At 53.4% G+C, this 13,453-nt stretch overlaps 1 protein-coding gene across 1 annotated transcript in view; it reads left to right on the forward strand.

Moving 5' to 3' along the window:
* Positions 1 to 2,051: 2,051 nt before the first annotated feature.
* The window catches only part of Ntsr1 (neurotensin receptor 1), a 48,579-nt gene continuing 37,177 nt past the window's right edge, over positions 2,052 to 13,453 (forward strand). The window contains exon 1 of the mRNA XM_020173765.2: positions 2,052 to 3,183. Within this exon, the coding sequence (XP_020029354.2) occupies positions 2,467 to 3,183 (717 nt within the window). The 5' untranslated portion in view covers positions 2,052 to 2,466. The remainder of the gene's footprint in view (positions 3,184 to 13,453) is intronic.

Consider the following 13,453-nt stretch of genomic DNA (forward strand, 5'->3'; position numbering starts at 1 on the left):
CTTGCACTTTGTGCAGGACAAGCCTCCCACCCCCAGGTGTAGTTTTCCAGGGTGGTTTTAAGCAAGTGCCTTGTCATAATATTTGTGTTAAGTTGCCATTTATGACTTTTTAAGCTCCCAGGCTAGCTCAGAAAGAAAGCTTTGAAAAGAAGACCAGCTTAGCCAAAAGGTCAGGGGTTGGAAAACCAAACAGTGGGCTCAAGCAGCCAGGGGGAACAGTTTCTTGACAGCCTCTCATGCAGCTGCAGTTCCTGGCTGGCAAAGGGACAGACCCCAGTGGCCACAGGTTATGGTCTTCTTCTAAGATGGCCAGATGGCACCATTGGAGATCGCAGGTGACAGCAGGCAGCATGAGGCAGTGAGTGGTGGGCCTGACATGGCCCAGCACCACCATTTTCTAGTGTACTGTGGACACTCAGGTCCCAGACCCAAACCTGCTCACTTAGCTGGTGGGTAACATCTTCCAGAACTGATGTGAGGGAGTTTTTAAGCTGAGCTTTGTAGGACTGGCCACACTGCCTCGCACTGTAAAGTCGGCATGATATCCATTCCACAACCTTTGCTCCCAGGAGACCTATCATACCCACCCTGTCCCAGGAAGCATTGAGTCAGCTGTTCTACAAATGACCAAGCTGAGGCTCAGAGAAGCAATGAAACTTGCTCAAATACTGAAGGCCACCATTCAAACCCTACCAGTCAGCCTCTGAACCCTCTGTGTTGGCTTCTAGCAAAGGGATGTTTGTGTTTCCTTTGAGGACAAAATGTTTAAGCTCAGAACTTGATGTACCACTTCTCCCTGGGGAGCATGTCAGGTTTTGGTTGAATAAGCAAGCCCGAAATCAGGCCGAGAATAGAAGACTGAGTATAGACCCACCCAGTCATCAGCTCTGTAGCTTCCTCTTCTCCCTGCTGGTGAGGTCTGGGCCAGGTTTCCTTGCCTCACACTCCTTTCTCTCTATATCCTGTGACCCACCCCTCCAAACCACTCAGGTCTCTTGTTCCCAGCATAGCAGGTGCAGCCAGCTGCGACCATGCAGGGTTGGACAAGTCTCTGAGGGCAGTGACTTCTGAGCTGGTCCTCCTGCCCTGGATACCCCAAGATCAGTATCAGTTGTTGGGAGGAGGGGAACAGGGGAGGTGTTGAGGAGGGCACAGTGGAAAGACAGAGGTATATGCCCTGGGCCAAGCCTGGATCACTTGCTAGAGTCCCCTCCAGGGGAAGGACCTGGGGAAACTTGAACCCTCTGGTGTGTCAAGTCAGGGACAGGGTGCCCTGGGCAAAGCTCAGACAGACTGAGTGTGCCTAGGCTACTGTATTTCCTACAGGGACAGATGCCTTCCTGCATCACACACAACCCTAGCCTGCCCCTCCTCAGCCATGTATGGCATGCAGAGTGATTTCTGGTGACCAAATCCAGGCAGCAACAAGGGGCTCATTCACACCCAGGGTAGCACAAGACCGCCCCAGGTGCTGGCCCAGGGCTAGAGCATGGAGAGCAGTGCCCCGTGTCCTGCTCTCTGCTCCCTCTCATTCTGACTGAGCAGGCCCACAGCCTCCTGGGTGCTCAGCTTCTGGCGCCCTGCAGGCACCCAGGAGGGAGCGACCCAGCCAGCTGTGCAGAGGCCCTGACATGCCAGCGGGAGGTCTTCTCCTGCCCGCCCTCTCCATTGTACCCCCACCCCCAGCCCTGAGTGAGCTGGAGGGGACTGGGGGCAGCTCCCTTCCTGAGGACGGAAGAAATGGAGAAAACCCGGGAACCAGAGGTCGTGCTTTCTGGAGAAGGGTGGCTGGAAAGATCCATTGCCCCATCACCTCGTGACCTTCTTCAGAATCCTGGTTCCCTGGGGATTTCCCCTGAGAGTGCTCAGGGGCGACCACCTGTTTGTACCCGCGTGGGGAGGGGACACGACTGGAGCCGCCTCCCTCTGTCTCCACCGCTCCCCACTGCCGTGCGCGCCGCGCAGCCGCCAGCTCAGTGGAGGCGCGAGGAGCCGGGAGGGCGCGGGCGCGGCGGGAGGTGTGCGGGGCTGGGGTGCGCGGAGAGCGCTAGTCGGGAGAGCGAGAGCGAGTGCGCCCTGCTCGGTGCCACAGGCTCGCTCTGCGAAGCCTAAGCCCGGCTGGGCGCTGTCCTCGGGGGACCGCGCTGCTGCCCAGGGGCCCAGGGACCCGCAGAGTCTGGAGATCCGAGGCAGCCCCATTCGGGGCTAGGCGCATAGCTCGGAGGGAGCCGAAAGAACCGCGCAGTCTGGAGCAGGAACCCAGACCCGGGAATCCGGAGGTGAGCGGAGACTGGAGCTCCAGCGCTCCGGGGCGGCGCGGTCGCGGTTCGGTGCTCTCGGGCTGGACGGCGCGCCCCCTCGCCTTCCCGCACCTCATATCTGCACCCCATCCCCAGGCACGCCCACCCTCACTGGGACTTCCAGCCCCGGAGGCGCGGGACAAAGCCTCCCAGCCCGGCGCCGACCATGCGTCTCAACAGCTCCACGCAGCCCGACATCCCCGGCGCGCCAAGCGCAGACCCCTTCCCGCGGTCGCAGTCGGGACTGGAAGCGGTGCTTCGGGCCCCGGGCTTAGGCAACGGCTCCAACGATGAGTCGGAGCGCTTCCTCGCGGCGCCCAGCAGCGACCTGGACGTGAACACTGACATCTATTCCAAGGTGTTAGTGACTGCTGTGTACCTGGCCCTCTTCGTGGTGGGCACAGTGGGCAACTCGGTGACAGCGTTCACACTAGCGCGCAAGAAGTCACTGCAGAGCCTGCAGAGCACCGTGCACTACCACCTGGGTAGCCTGGCGCTGTCCGACCTGCTCATCCTGCTGCTGGCCATGCCCGTGGAGCTGTACAACTTCATCTGGGTGCACCACCCCTGGGCCTTTGGAGACGTTGTCTGCCGGGGCTACTACTTTCTGCGAGATGCCTGCACCTATGCCACAGCCTTCAATGTGGCCAGCCTGAGCGTGGAGCGCTACCTGGCCATCTGCCACCCCTTCAAGGCCAAGACCCTCATGTCCCGAAGCCGCACTAAGAAGTTTATCAGTAGCATCTGGCTGGCCTCTGGGCTATTGGCCGTGCCCATGCTCTTTGCCATGGGCCAACAGAACCTCAGCGCTGATGGCCAACACCCTGGCGGACTTGTGTGCACACCCATCGTGGACACAGCTACAGTGAAGGTCGTCATCCAGGTGAGAGCCTCTTCCTGATAGAAGGGCTGTGGGGTGGGGGCTGTGCTCAGGAACCACTTCCTCTTCCCTTCTCCCCACAGTTCCCCACCTCCATGCTGGGAACTGAGAAAGACCATTCCTATGAGGTTGGGGAGGATGGAGGTTCCTTGGGGGCAGCCTGACCCCCTTCTTCTCACCTTTCACCCTGCCTCATCGGCTCCTTCTGTCAGTTCCTCCCTGGGGTGCCAACTCCCTAGGACCTAGTGTCAGCCTTAGCATGCTCTCAAAGCGGGTGTCTCTTCAGCAGCTTCTCAAGAAGCTGTCGCCAAAAGCTGCACCCTGTCCTCTGTACAGAAGCCCTCTGGCTGGTCTCCCCCAGTGCCACCTGGCTGCCCTGCCCTGGCCTGGAGCTGGGAGTTGGTGCTGAACCTAAAGCTGTATTGGGCTGGTTTAGCAGTTTCCTGTCTGTGATGTGGAGTGACCATGACTTTGGCCTGAGAATGAAGAACGTTGCAGGGCGAGTGTGGAAGCACCAAACCTCTCACTGCTGCTGCTGCTGCTGCTGCTGCTGGTGCAGATTTGTCTGCTGGGAGTGAAGTGAGGTGTCTGGGCCAGGAGGTGAATAAAACTGGAGCCAAGTGTCTCAAGGTCCTCCTGCCAAGGGCTCCATAGGAGTTCAGCACTGGAGGGAGTTTGTCAGGCAAGCGTCCTGAGGTGGGAGGAGGGTATCTGCAGAGGAAATCCAGGCAGAAATAACACTCAAGCCGGGCATGGTGGTGCACATCTGTAATCCCAGCAATTGGGAAGCTGGGAGGCAGGAGGATGATAAATTCAAGGCCTGCCTCAAGTTCAAGTTTGAGACAGGGTATGCAGTAAGACCCTGTCTCAAAAAAAAAAAAAAACAAAAACAAAAGAGAGAGAGAGAGAAAGGGAGGGAGGGAGGAAGGAAGTTAGTTTAAGTAGTATCCTGGTCCTAGGACCTGAGCAGCTATGGAGATATGGGGTCTCTTCCACTCCGGGGTTGGTAAGCAAGGCAGAGAATGGAAGGGTCTAGGCAGGGTCTTTGCGCTATGCCTCATTAAAGGGGATACCAGGGCAGCTGGCTGCCCATTTGGCTGTCCCTTCTGCAGTCACCTCTGGAGCCCCAATATGATGCTGCCACTTCAGGGAGACAGCAGTGCCAGGATGGAGGCTGTTGTCTACCAGACTCTGAGCTGTGACAGTGTCTCCACCGGCCACTTCCGAAGTGGGCCAGTCCCCAAAACTGTGTAGAACTTGTGATACAGGTGTCCCCTCATGGGACTCTCCTGAACGGCCAGTCATTGGAAGCAGGGGGTGAGTCAGAGCTTGGCTTATTCCAGCAAGATCCCTCCCCACACCAGAGATGGAAGCAAACAGGGCGCCGTGTGTGGTAAACAGTAAGAAATCACGCTGAGGTCTCATTTTTCTTTCCCCAAGCTCCTGTCTTTGATCAGCTTTGCTGGGAGAAGGGCGGAGAGAGTCTAGCCTGTCCTGCCTCCTGAACATTTCACCTGACAGGTTGGGTCAGTGACTGCCTCCCAAAAGCCCCTGACTCTGGCCCCTGGCTGTCAGGAGAAATGTGGCTGTTTGCAATCATCATCAACAGAGCAGGGGAGGGGAGGACAGCTGGCCCTCATCCCCCAAGAAAGTGTCCCCTCTCTCCAGATTCCTGCAGCCCCTCTGTTAGGTCCACAAAATTGGACTCCTTTGAAACATCGCTTGACTCATAAAGTGCTGTCGTCTAGTCTCGTTGCTTGGCAGCTGTGAGGCCCATTTTGTTAGTTCCTGGTCATTTGTCCACTCAAGGATGCCTGTTGAGCATCAGCCCTGGGACAGTCTCCTTTCTGTATCAGATGTGGTGCTGGCCGAGCATTCACCAAGTGCTTGCTGCCTTCCTTGGCACACTTGGAGAATGTTACTCCCATTTTTCGTTAAAGGAGGGACGATTAGAAGGACAGTCTTCCAGAGGTAAGAGCTCTGACCAGGCTTCTCAGGGTCCAGACCACAAACTACTCGGAATGCTTGACAAGAAGGTTCCCACCTCCCCCTCCTTCCCGCACTGCCGCCAGCCATGTTAGGAGCGGTTTTGGGGGGAGGGTGTCATAATGGACCAGCTTTGGTCATTCTGGGTGAGCACCTCTGCTCTCAAACATCTGGCCTGAGGAGCTGGGCACCCTCATTCATGGTCGCCCTCCTGTTGTTCACATTTGGAAGTGTTGAAGTCTTGGCCAAAGTAGGGGTCTCCCAGCCAGCCCAAGCATCCCTCACAAGGTCTGCAGTCCTCACACTTAGGAGACTGCCCCAGGCACTTACAAGCAGAAGTTCTTTGAATTAGCTGAGTGTTGGTGGTAACACTTCTGAGTAACACAGAGCAGTCACCGAGGAAGAGATCAGGTGTTCTGAGAGCGTAGCCCGGGGAAGGGGCGGAGGAAGGGACAGAGGGCAGCAAGTGGGACCAGATGTCCAGCTTTCTCCCAATGGTCCCAGACCCCAGACAGCAAGGTAGAGGAGGAGCCAGAGGTTTGGGGACCTCAGGTGCTGGAAGATTCCTCGGAATTGTCACATGTCCCTGTCCACATGGATCAACCTCCAGCCATGTGTGGTCCTGCTGCAGCCCGGGCCAACCTACTGCTCTGACCTCAGGTGTCACAGCTCACTGTTTTTGGCCTTAGGGCTGGCAGTGGACTATAATTCAGGCAGGTCCTGTGTTCACAAACTCAGGGAGTGAGGACTGAATGTGTCCTGCATGGGGAGATGGACAAGCTGGGAACTAACAGTATAGAGGCTGGGAATTTGGGGTCTGGTTCAGGTTGATCTAGGTCAAGCTTGCTTCACCCCAACAGACCCCAGCCACAACCCAAGACCCAGAAACATCTGTCATGTACTCAGGGCAGTCACAGCGTGGCTGCCAGCTCTAACATCCAGGGCCATACCAGTCCAGCCTGGGCTCCAGCCCTACCATCCTGGAAACAAGTTCTGAGGTGGGTACCAGTTGCAGAGGGAGAGGCATCTCTCCAGCTGTGTTCTGAGGCCTGGGGGACTGTGTCCACATACATGGTGTACACTCACAGAGACACACAGATACACTTGCTCCTGGAGGTGCATAAACATGCCTGTGAACACACAGACAGACACATATACGCACATAGAGAAGCACACACAGAAGCATGTGTACACACGGACACATGCACACACACATGGAGTCACACCCACGTATACTCAGAAACACACATGCACACAAACACGTGTGCAGTGACACACAGTGTGTGCCTGGCCGTGGTCCTGCGTGGCCTCCCGTCCTGTGGGAGGCTGTCTGCACAGCTCAGTAGACAGAAGGAGATCAGGGTTGGAGAAGGCTGTTGTCCCAAACCTAACCTTTCCCTCAAGAGCATGAGGGTCTGTGCCAGTGGGGCTGCGGAATATTGGGTGCTGTCCTTGAAGTGGGCCAGTGAAGGGATCAGAGTCCAGCCCCTGAGGCCATGGCTTGACTTCTCTAACCAGAGGCCTAGAGCAGAGACCCTGCAGGTCAGGGCGCCCCCGTCCTCTGCGCAGAGTGCACACAGGGGCTTTGAGCAGTCAAAGCCGGGTTCTCGGAGCCTCTGGCTCCCCTCCTGCACACTGAGGTGGGATGTTTTTGCAGCAAATTCAGTCAGTGTGCTTTTCCTCCTGAGAGTCTGTTTGCTGTGCTGGCAGGAATGGAAGGGTTGGAGCAGGCGCCCTGTACACAGCCATGCTCTGGACACTAGAAGGGTGGAGTGGGCTGGGGGAGGGCACTCAATTATAGTTGCATCCTTTCAAACTGTTTCCAGAAATCCCATGGTCACACACTAAAGTAAACTCTTGCCTGGCATGGTCAGGCACGAGGCCGGGCTGCAAGGGCTCCTTTCGTGGTCACTACTTCATTATCCGTGTTTTCAATGCCGAGGGACCCTGCTCCTGGATCTAGCCTCTGCCCCACTGTCTGCTTTCTCAGGAAGCATCTTTCTTAGCTGATGCAGAAGTGTTCCTCATTGGGGTTGTTCCTGACTTCAGAGGGAGCAGCAGCCTGGGTGGGGTGCAGGCTCCCTCCCAAGGGCAGGAGAGGCCAAGACCCGTGCAGGGGGAGGTGGTACCTGCAGCCACTGCCCGGGGTCCGTGAGAGATTGATGGTATGGTATGGTGATGTGGTCTCCAGGCCATTAAGGGTTGACAGGATCGCTAGGAGGGAGAAGCAGCTGAGCCCTGCTTCCACAGGAAGAAAATTGGTTCCAATAAAGTCAGGCCGCGGATTACTTTCTCAGTGTTTCTGTGCTGCGCACAGAACGATGTCCAGCAACCCTCCACAAGCAGCATCCTTGTTCTTAGGAGGTCACAGAGCAGGGTGTCCGTGACTTCCTCGCAAATGGATGAGAGAGAAGTGTGGCCGAATTGTAGGAGAGTAGGTGGATGATATGTGTGGAGCAAAATTCCAGCAGGCGCTCAGGCAAAGCAGGTGGACTCGTTAGATCTGGAGAAAGGGTGGGGTTTCTGCTGTTGGGAATTTTTTCAAATTAAAAAGTTGCAAAAGAGACAGAGATGATTCCAAGGAGGCAACAATGGCCCTGCCCAGGCCTGACCTCCTCACAGAGGCAAGAAGGAGTCCTACATGGTGGGGTTCTGAGGCCGGGGGTTAGCAGACCTGACAGATGACTCCATAGTCATGATGCAGAGACCCGACTCCGTGACACTGGTCCTTTTTCCTGCTAAGAACTGTTAAAATTTTGAGAGCTGTTAAAAAGTTGAGAGGCAACAGGGATGGAATACCAGATGGGGGCCAAAGGCTGTGAGTTTACCCCTGCTGTCAAGAAGCTACTCAGATTAGTTTCTAGGTAGTCCATGGAAACATTTACTGCAAAATGAGTCACAAAAACGCAGAAACACAATTTGGGGAAAGGGACAAAGGTGGGGTGTGGGTGAAGCAAGACTGACCACAAGTCAGTCGTGGTGAAGATTGGCTATTGATTTTTTTTTTTTTTTGTATGTTTGAAGTTTTTCCATGGTTAACAGTTTTTAAAAGACTGAGATGCTGGGTGTGGGTGGCACATGCCTATAATCCCAGCACTTGGGCATCTGAGGCTAAGAACTTGTGAGTTTGAGACCAGCCTGGGCTATGAAGTGAGACTAAAAGCAGAAACTCCACATATCAGGAATATAGACTTTGGCTTTTGAAATCTGACATTCAAACTGGTCTGGGATTGAAATCATGAATGTGACTCTGAGACTGTGGAGAGGGAGAATAACCAGGAAAGGGTTCCAGGAAGAGGCAGACCATCGCCACGGGAAGGAGTTGAACTTGGCCTTGTAGGTGCTGGTCCTGTCCTGCTGGCCTGCTGGGGCCAGGTGGGAGACACAGGGTAAGACTGTGAGTCAGCGGAGTGGGATCCACACCTGTATCTTCCCAGAAGGCCAAACAAAGGGCAGCCACCTGTGCATGGCATGTGGCTGGAGAGAGACAGGGCCCCAGGAGCTTGACCAGGATGTCCAGTCTGAGTGTCTGGTGCTTCCCCTGGGGACAAAGGTTGTGATCTTGGGTGAGATGGGTGAGGACTGAGGGAGTACGAGGTCCACAGCTGGCTAGGGCTGGCTCAGGCAGCCCTCAAGGAGTGGCTTGTCCCAGAACCCAGAACGGCTCAGGGGGCACGTTTGCAGCTCTGCATCAGGTCCCAAATACCAGGGCTTGTCCTGACTCAGACTGAAGGCATTCTGTCACAGTGCTTGGTCTGCAGCTCTGTGGTGGGCCGAGGGCAACTAGGGAATTCTCCCAGCAGAGCCTCTCGTTTTCTGTCATTAAGCCCTGCAGAGGCACTGAGACGCCAGCCGATGAGATCTGATGACGAAGCGGCACAGTGACGTCACTAGGCCAGGCTGGCAAGGGGGGCACAGCAAGTGCGTCAGACCTGTGTGCTGAGATTGGGAGGCCAAGGCTGCCTGCATTTCCCCCAGCTGCAGAAACACAGTCTCCTGTGGTTATATAGCTGTTAGCGTTTGAGAAGAGAAAAAAAAATTCTCAAGCTTTTTTTCTCTTAAATTGAGATAAAATATACATAATCTAAGATTTGCCTTCCTAACTGGAAGTGCACAGCCACGCTGCTGGGCAGCCATTACACCGTCCATCTCAGGAGCTCTTCATCTTCCCAGAGCACCACTGGCCCCATCAGACACTGGCCCCCCGCCCAGCCCTCGCCTCCCTCCAGTCTCTGGATTAGAAATTGCATCCTGCCTTTGGGCTTCACGAAGGGACATTTCATGATGAGTGCAGGCCAGGCTCCGAGGCTCTGTAAATCCCAGTCATGTGACGTTCTGGAAGAGGAAGAGTCAGGGACAGGAAGCAGATGGGGGCGCTGGGGGAGTGGGAATGCCTGTGATCTGGCCGTGGTGGGGACTGCAGGACTGAGAAGTTATTAAGACTCATCACACCATAGGCTGAGGAGGTTCCGGTTCTGGGTGAGTCCGTAGATAACAAAAGTAGCATGAGCCCCTGGGTTTCCCTGTTCTGAGAAGGAGAAGCAGGGCCTTTGTCTACCTCATGGTCCCTTCTGCACCAGATGACTACAAAGGCTCAGTGGCCAAAAGGACCAAAGAAACCTCCTTGCCACTCCATGCCACTCATGGCTGCTGTCAACAGCCAGGGCACAGCTGTGGGTCCGGCCAGCCCACCTGAAGCCACTCCCACCTGCTCAGGGCCTGACACCCCGGGCCGTGGGAGCTGCTTCTTCAGTTCAGAGCTGAGCCCAAAGGTGGGCGGGGGTGCAGGACGGAGACTTGCGACTGCTCCAGAGCCAGAGGCGTCCCTCGGGATGGGTGGCTTGGGCTTATCCTCAGGGTCCAGAACAGCAGCCATGAGCCAGGTTCAAGTCTCAGCCTCATGGTTGGGCAGTTGCTGGACTGGGTACTGTGTTTCCTCACCTTAGTCTCTTCACCTCCAGCTGGACATGATGGTTGCTCTGTGAACTAATGAGTTCATTCACAGTAAAGGGCTCAGTTCCCACATGTAGGATTCCTGCTGCCGAGTGGACAAGAGACAAGGCAATGTGCAGGACACAAAAGCTGGTCCCCTTGTGGGAGCCAGGGACCACTTTCATCACCACCCTCAATGCCCCTACAGGTCCCACACTACTCAGTTAGGGAACCACGGCCAGCTGGCCAGCGCCTGTCCACTTCCTTTGAGCAGCACCAGTTGCCTGAAGTGCAGCTGGACCAGGTGTCTCCAGCCCAAGGCCAAGGAGTCTTGAGAGTCTGGGACCCTGTCTTTTCCATCTTCTCCACAATCACTCATTAGTCAGTTGCTGAACATCTACTGTGTGTTGGGTATATATTAAGCAGTAAGCAAAACCGGTAAGTCTGCAGTCCATCAGAAAGACAGAAAGGCTGACTGTCATAAGGACAGCGAAGATGGGATGGAATGTGGGGACACCCCTTGGCAGGTCGGAGATCTCTCTGAGGCTCTCAATGCAGTGTTGGGAAAGAGGCCTCCGGCTAGAGGGAAGAGCACGTGTACTGGCTCTGGGACAGGCCTGCACTTGTGTTTGAGGAACTGTGAGGAAGCTGGAGTGGCCAGAGATTGGCCAAAGGGCCACTGAAAAGCAGCAGGCAGACTAGAGAGGGCTTCTACCCCTCACCATAGCTTCTATGTTAGGAAAATGAGTACCCGTGCGGCTTCTGAGCAGAGCAGTGATGTGACTTGTGTTTTAAGGGGGTGGTTCTGACTGCCTTTGGGGAAACACTGTCAGCAAGAATGGGTAGGAAACTTCAACCATATTCCAAGAGTGACTTAGATTAGGAGGCAGGAGTGATAAACAGGAACCAGATACCAGATCTGTGGGTTTCTCTCTCTCTCTCTCTTTTTTAAGCTTATTTTTTTCAGTTTCTACACAGTAGCATTCGTTTTGTCTTGCTCTTTTATATCTGAGCTTTCCCATCCCTCTTCAACTGATGGAGACGTCCTCCCCAGTGTTGCTTCTCCCTCTGCAGTCGGCCACCCCCTCCCAGTGCCTAGCAACCGCTGACCTGGCCCCCCACCCTCCCGGCTATGGTCCTTTCTTTTCCAGGAGGCCATGCACGTGGAGCCATGAGCACATGGACTCTCGAATCTGACTTTCCGCTTCTACCTGGCGTCTGAGGTCCGGCCGTGCTGCGCCTTCCTTTGTGTCGGGGAGGAGAGTCCCTTTGTGTGGCGGTGGCACAGTCCGTTCATCTATTTGCCGGTTGAAGGACATTTGGGTTGTTTCCAGCTTTGATGGCTATACACAGCCGCTCCAAGTGCAGGATTTGGAGGAATGTGCGTTTCCTTCTTTTGAGTCAATTCTTAGAAGCCACACTGCTGGCTCCAACGGGAAGTGTGTGTTCGACTTCAAGGGAAACGGACAGTGTTTCCAGCAGGATGTATCCACTGGCTTTATGCAAGTGCTGCTCTCTCTGCAGCCTGGCCAGAACACAACACGCCAGTTTTTTGGCTGTTTTTCTTTTCCTGTACCCATTCTGTTAGTCATGTGTGGTTTGTTTGTTTGATTTTTTAGGACTGCGTTTGAACCCAGGGCTTTGTGTTTCTAGGCAGGCACTCTACCACTTGAGCCTCACCTTCAGCCCTTTTTACTCGGGTTACTTGGAGATGGCATCACACTTTTTGCCTAGGGTAGTCTGGATGGTGATCTTCCTATTTTATTCTTCCCATGGTGGCAGATACATGCCACCACACCCAGCTTTTTTCCATCAAGGTGGGGTCTCATGAACTTTTTTTTTTTGGCCCTGGCTGGTCTCAAACTGTGATTCTCCCAATTTTAACCTGCCAAGTAGGCTAGGATTACAAGCGTGAGCCACCGGCGCCCAGCTCTAGGTGGTACCTGATTGTGGCTTTAGTTTACGTCTCTTGACTAATGACATTAAGCATCTTTCATGTGCTTGGTTGACATTTGTGTGTCTTGTTTGGGGAGGTGTCTGCTCCAGGCAGGCCTTGGCTGGGTTTTACATTGAATTGTTTATTTTCTTAGGGTTGTTTTGAGGGGTTCCTAGATACTCTGCACACAGTCCTTATCAGATAGATACAGTTTTCAAATGTTTATCCCTATCTTTGGCTTTTCCATACCTTCTCCTAATGTTGTATCTCATGGAGCAAAAGCTTGTCACTTGTCATAACATCTCTTTTGATATTATGTCTAAGAAGTCAGTCCCTAACCCAAGGTCACAAAGACTTTCTCTGTTATCTTCCAAAAGTTTTGTACTTTTATATTTCTGTTTATGACTTGACTTTTTCCTGCCGGATAGGCGGTATGGATTTCACATATGGACATTCAAATGCCCCAGCATCTCATGAAGAGATGGCCTTTCCTCCATGAAATTTCTTCGTGCCTTGGCCAGGACGTCATCCGTGCACAGCTGAGCACACTGTACCCAGTCACTCCTCTGATGTCCCTAGTGTCTCCAAGTCTGGATTCCTGACTCTCCCTGATTCCTGGAGCTATGTAGAAAATCTTTTAGGTAACCTGGGCCTTGTAGCTTTTTCTTTTCCAGATTTGTTTTGGCTATTTTAGTTCCTTTGCTTTTACATAGTTTTAGAATCATCTTTGTAGAATATCTACAAAGATCCTTCTAGGATTTTCATTGGGTCTGTACTAATCTGTAGCGTAGACTTGCAACTTAACATTGAGCCTTACAAATCCATGAACGTGGTTCATCTATCTGTTTATTTGGGATCCTTTGACTTCCTTCATCAGTACTAGTTTTCAGCATGCAAATCCTACCCAGATTATGTTAGATTTATACCTGAGTATTCATGTCTTGATTGCTGTTATACATGGTACATTTTTCTTAAATGTTCAATTTCCAGCTTCTCACGACTAGCATATGCAAATTTCATCATTTCATGTATATTAGCCATGTATCTTACAACCTGACAAGTATAGTTATTAATTATAGAAGCTCTTCTAGGTTCCTTGGGGTTGTCTGAGCATTTTACCTCCTTCTTCCAGTGCTTGTAATTCTTCTTTTTCTTGCCTCCTTGTTCTGGCTGTGACCTCCAGGTGGTGGTGACTGGGAGGGGCAGAAGCAGACCTTACCCTGTTCCTGACCTTAGGAGAAGGTCTTGAGTCTTCCTAAGTATAAAGTCCTTTCTAGTCTTAGTTTGCTGAGCATTGTTTTTATCATGAAAGGATGTTGAGTTTTGTGCAATGATTTCTGTGTCTATGGACGTGATCATGTTATTTTTCCTCATTACTCAGTTAATATGGTGAATTATATTGATTACTTCTTATTGTGG

This window comes from Castor canadensis, chromosome 5, assembly GCF_047511655.1.
Source record: "Castor canadensis chromosome 5, mCasCan1.hap1v2, whole genome shotgun sequence".
Lineage (NCBI taxonomy): Eukaryota > Metazoa > Chordata > Mammalia > Rodentia > Castoridae > Castor > Castor canadensis.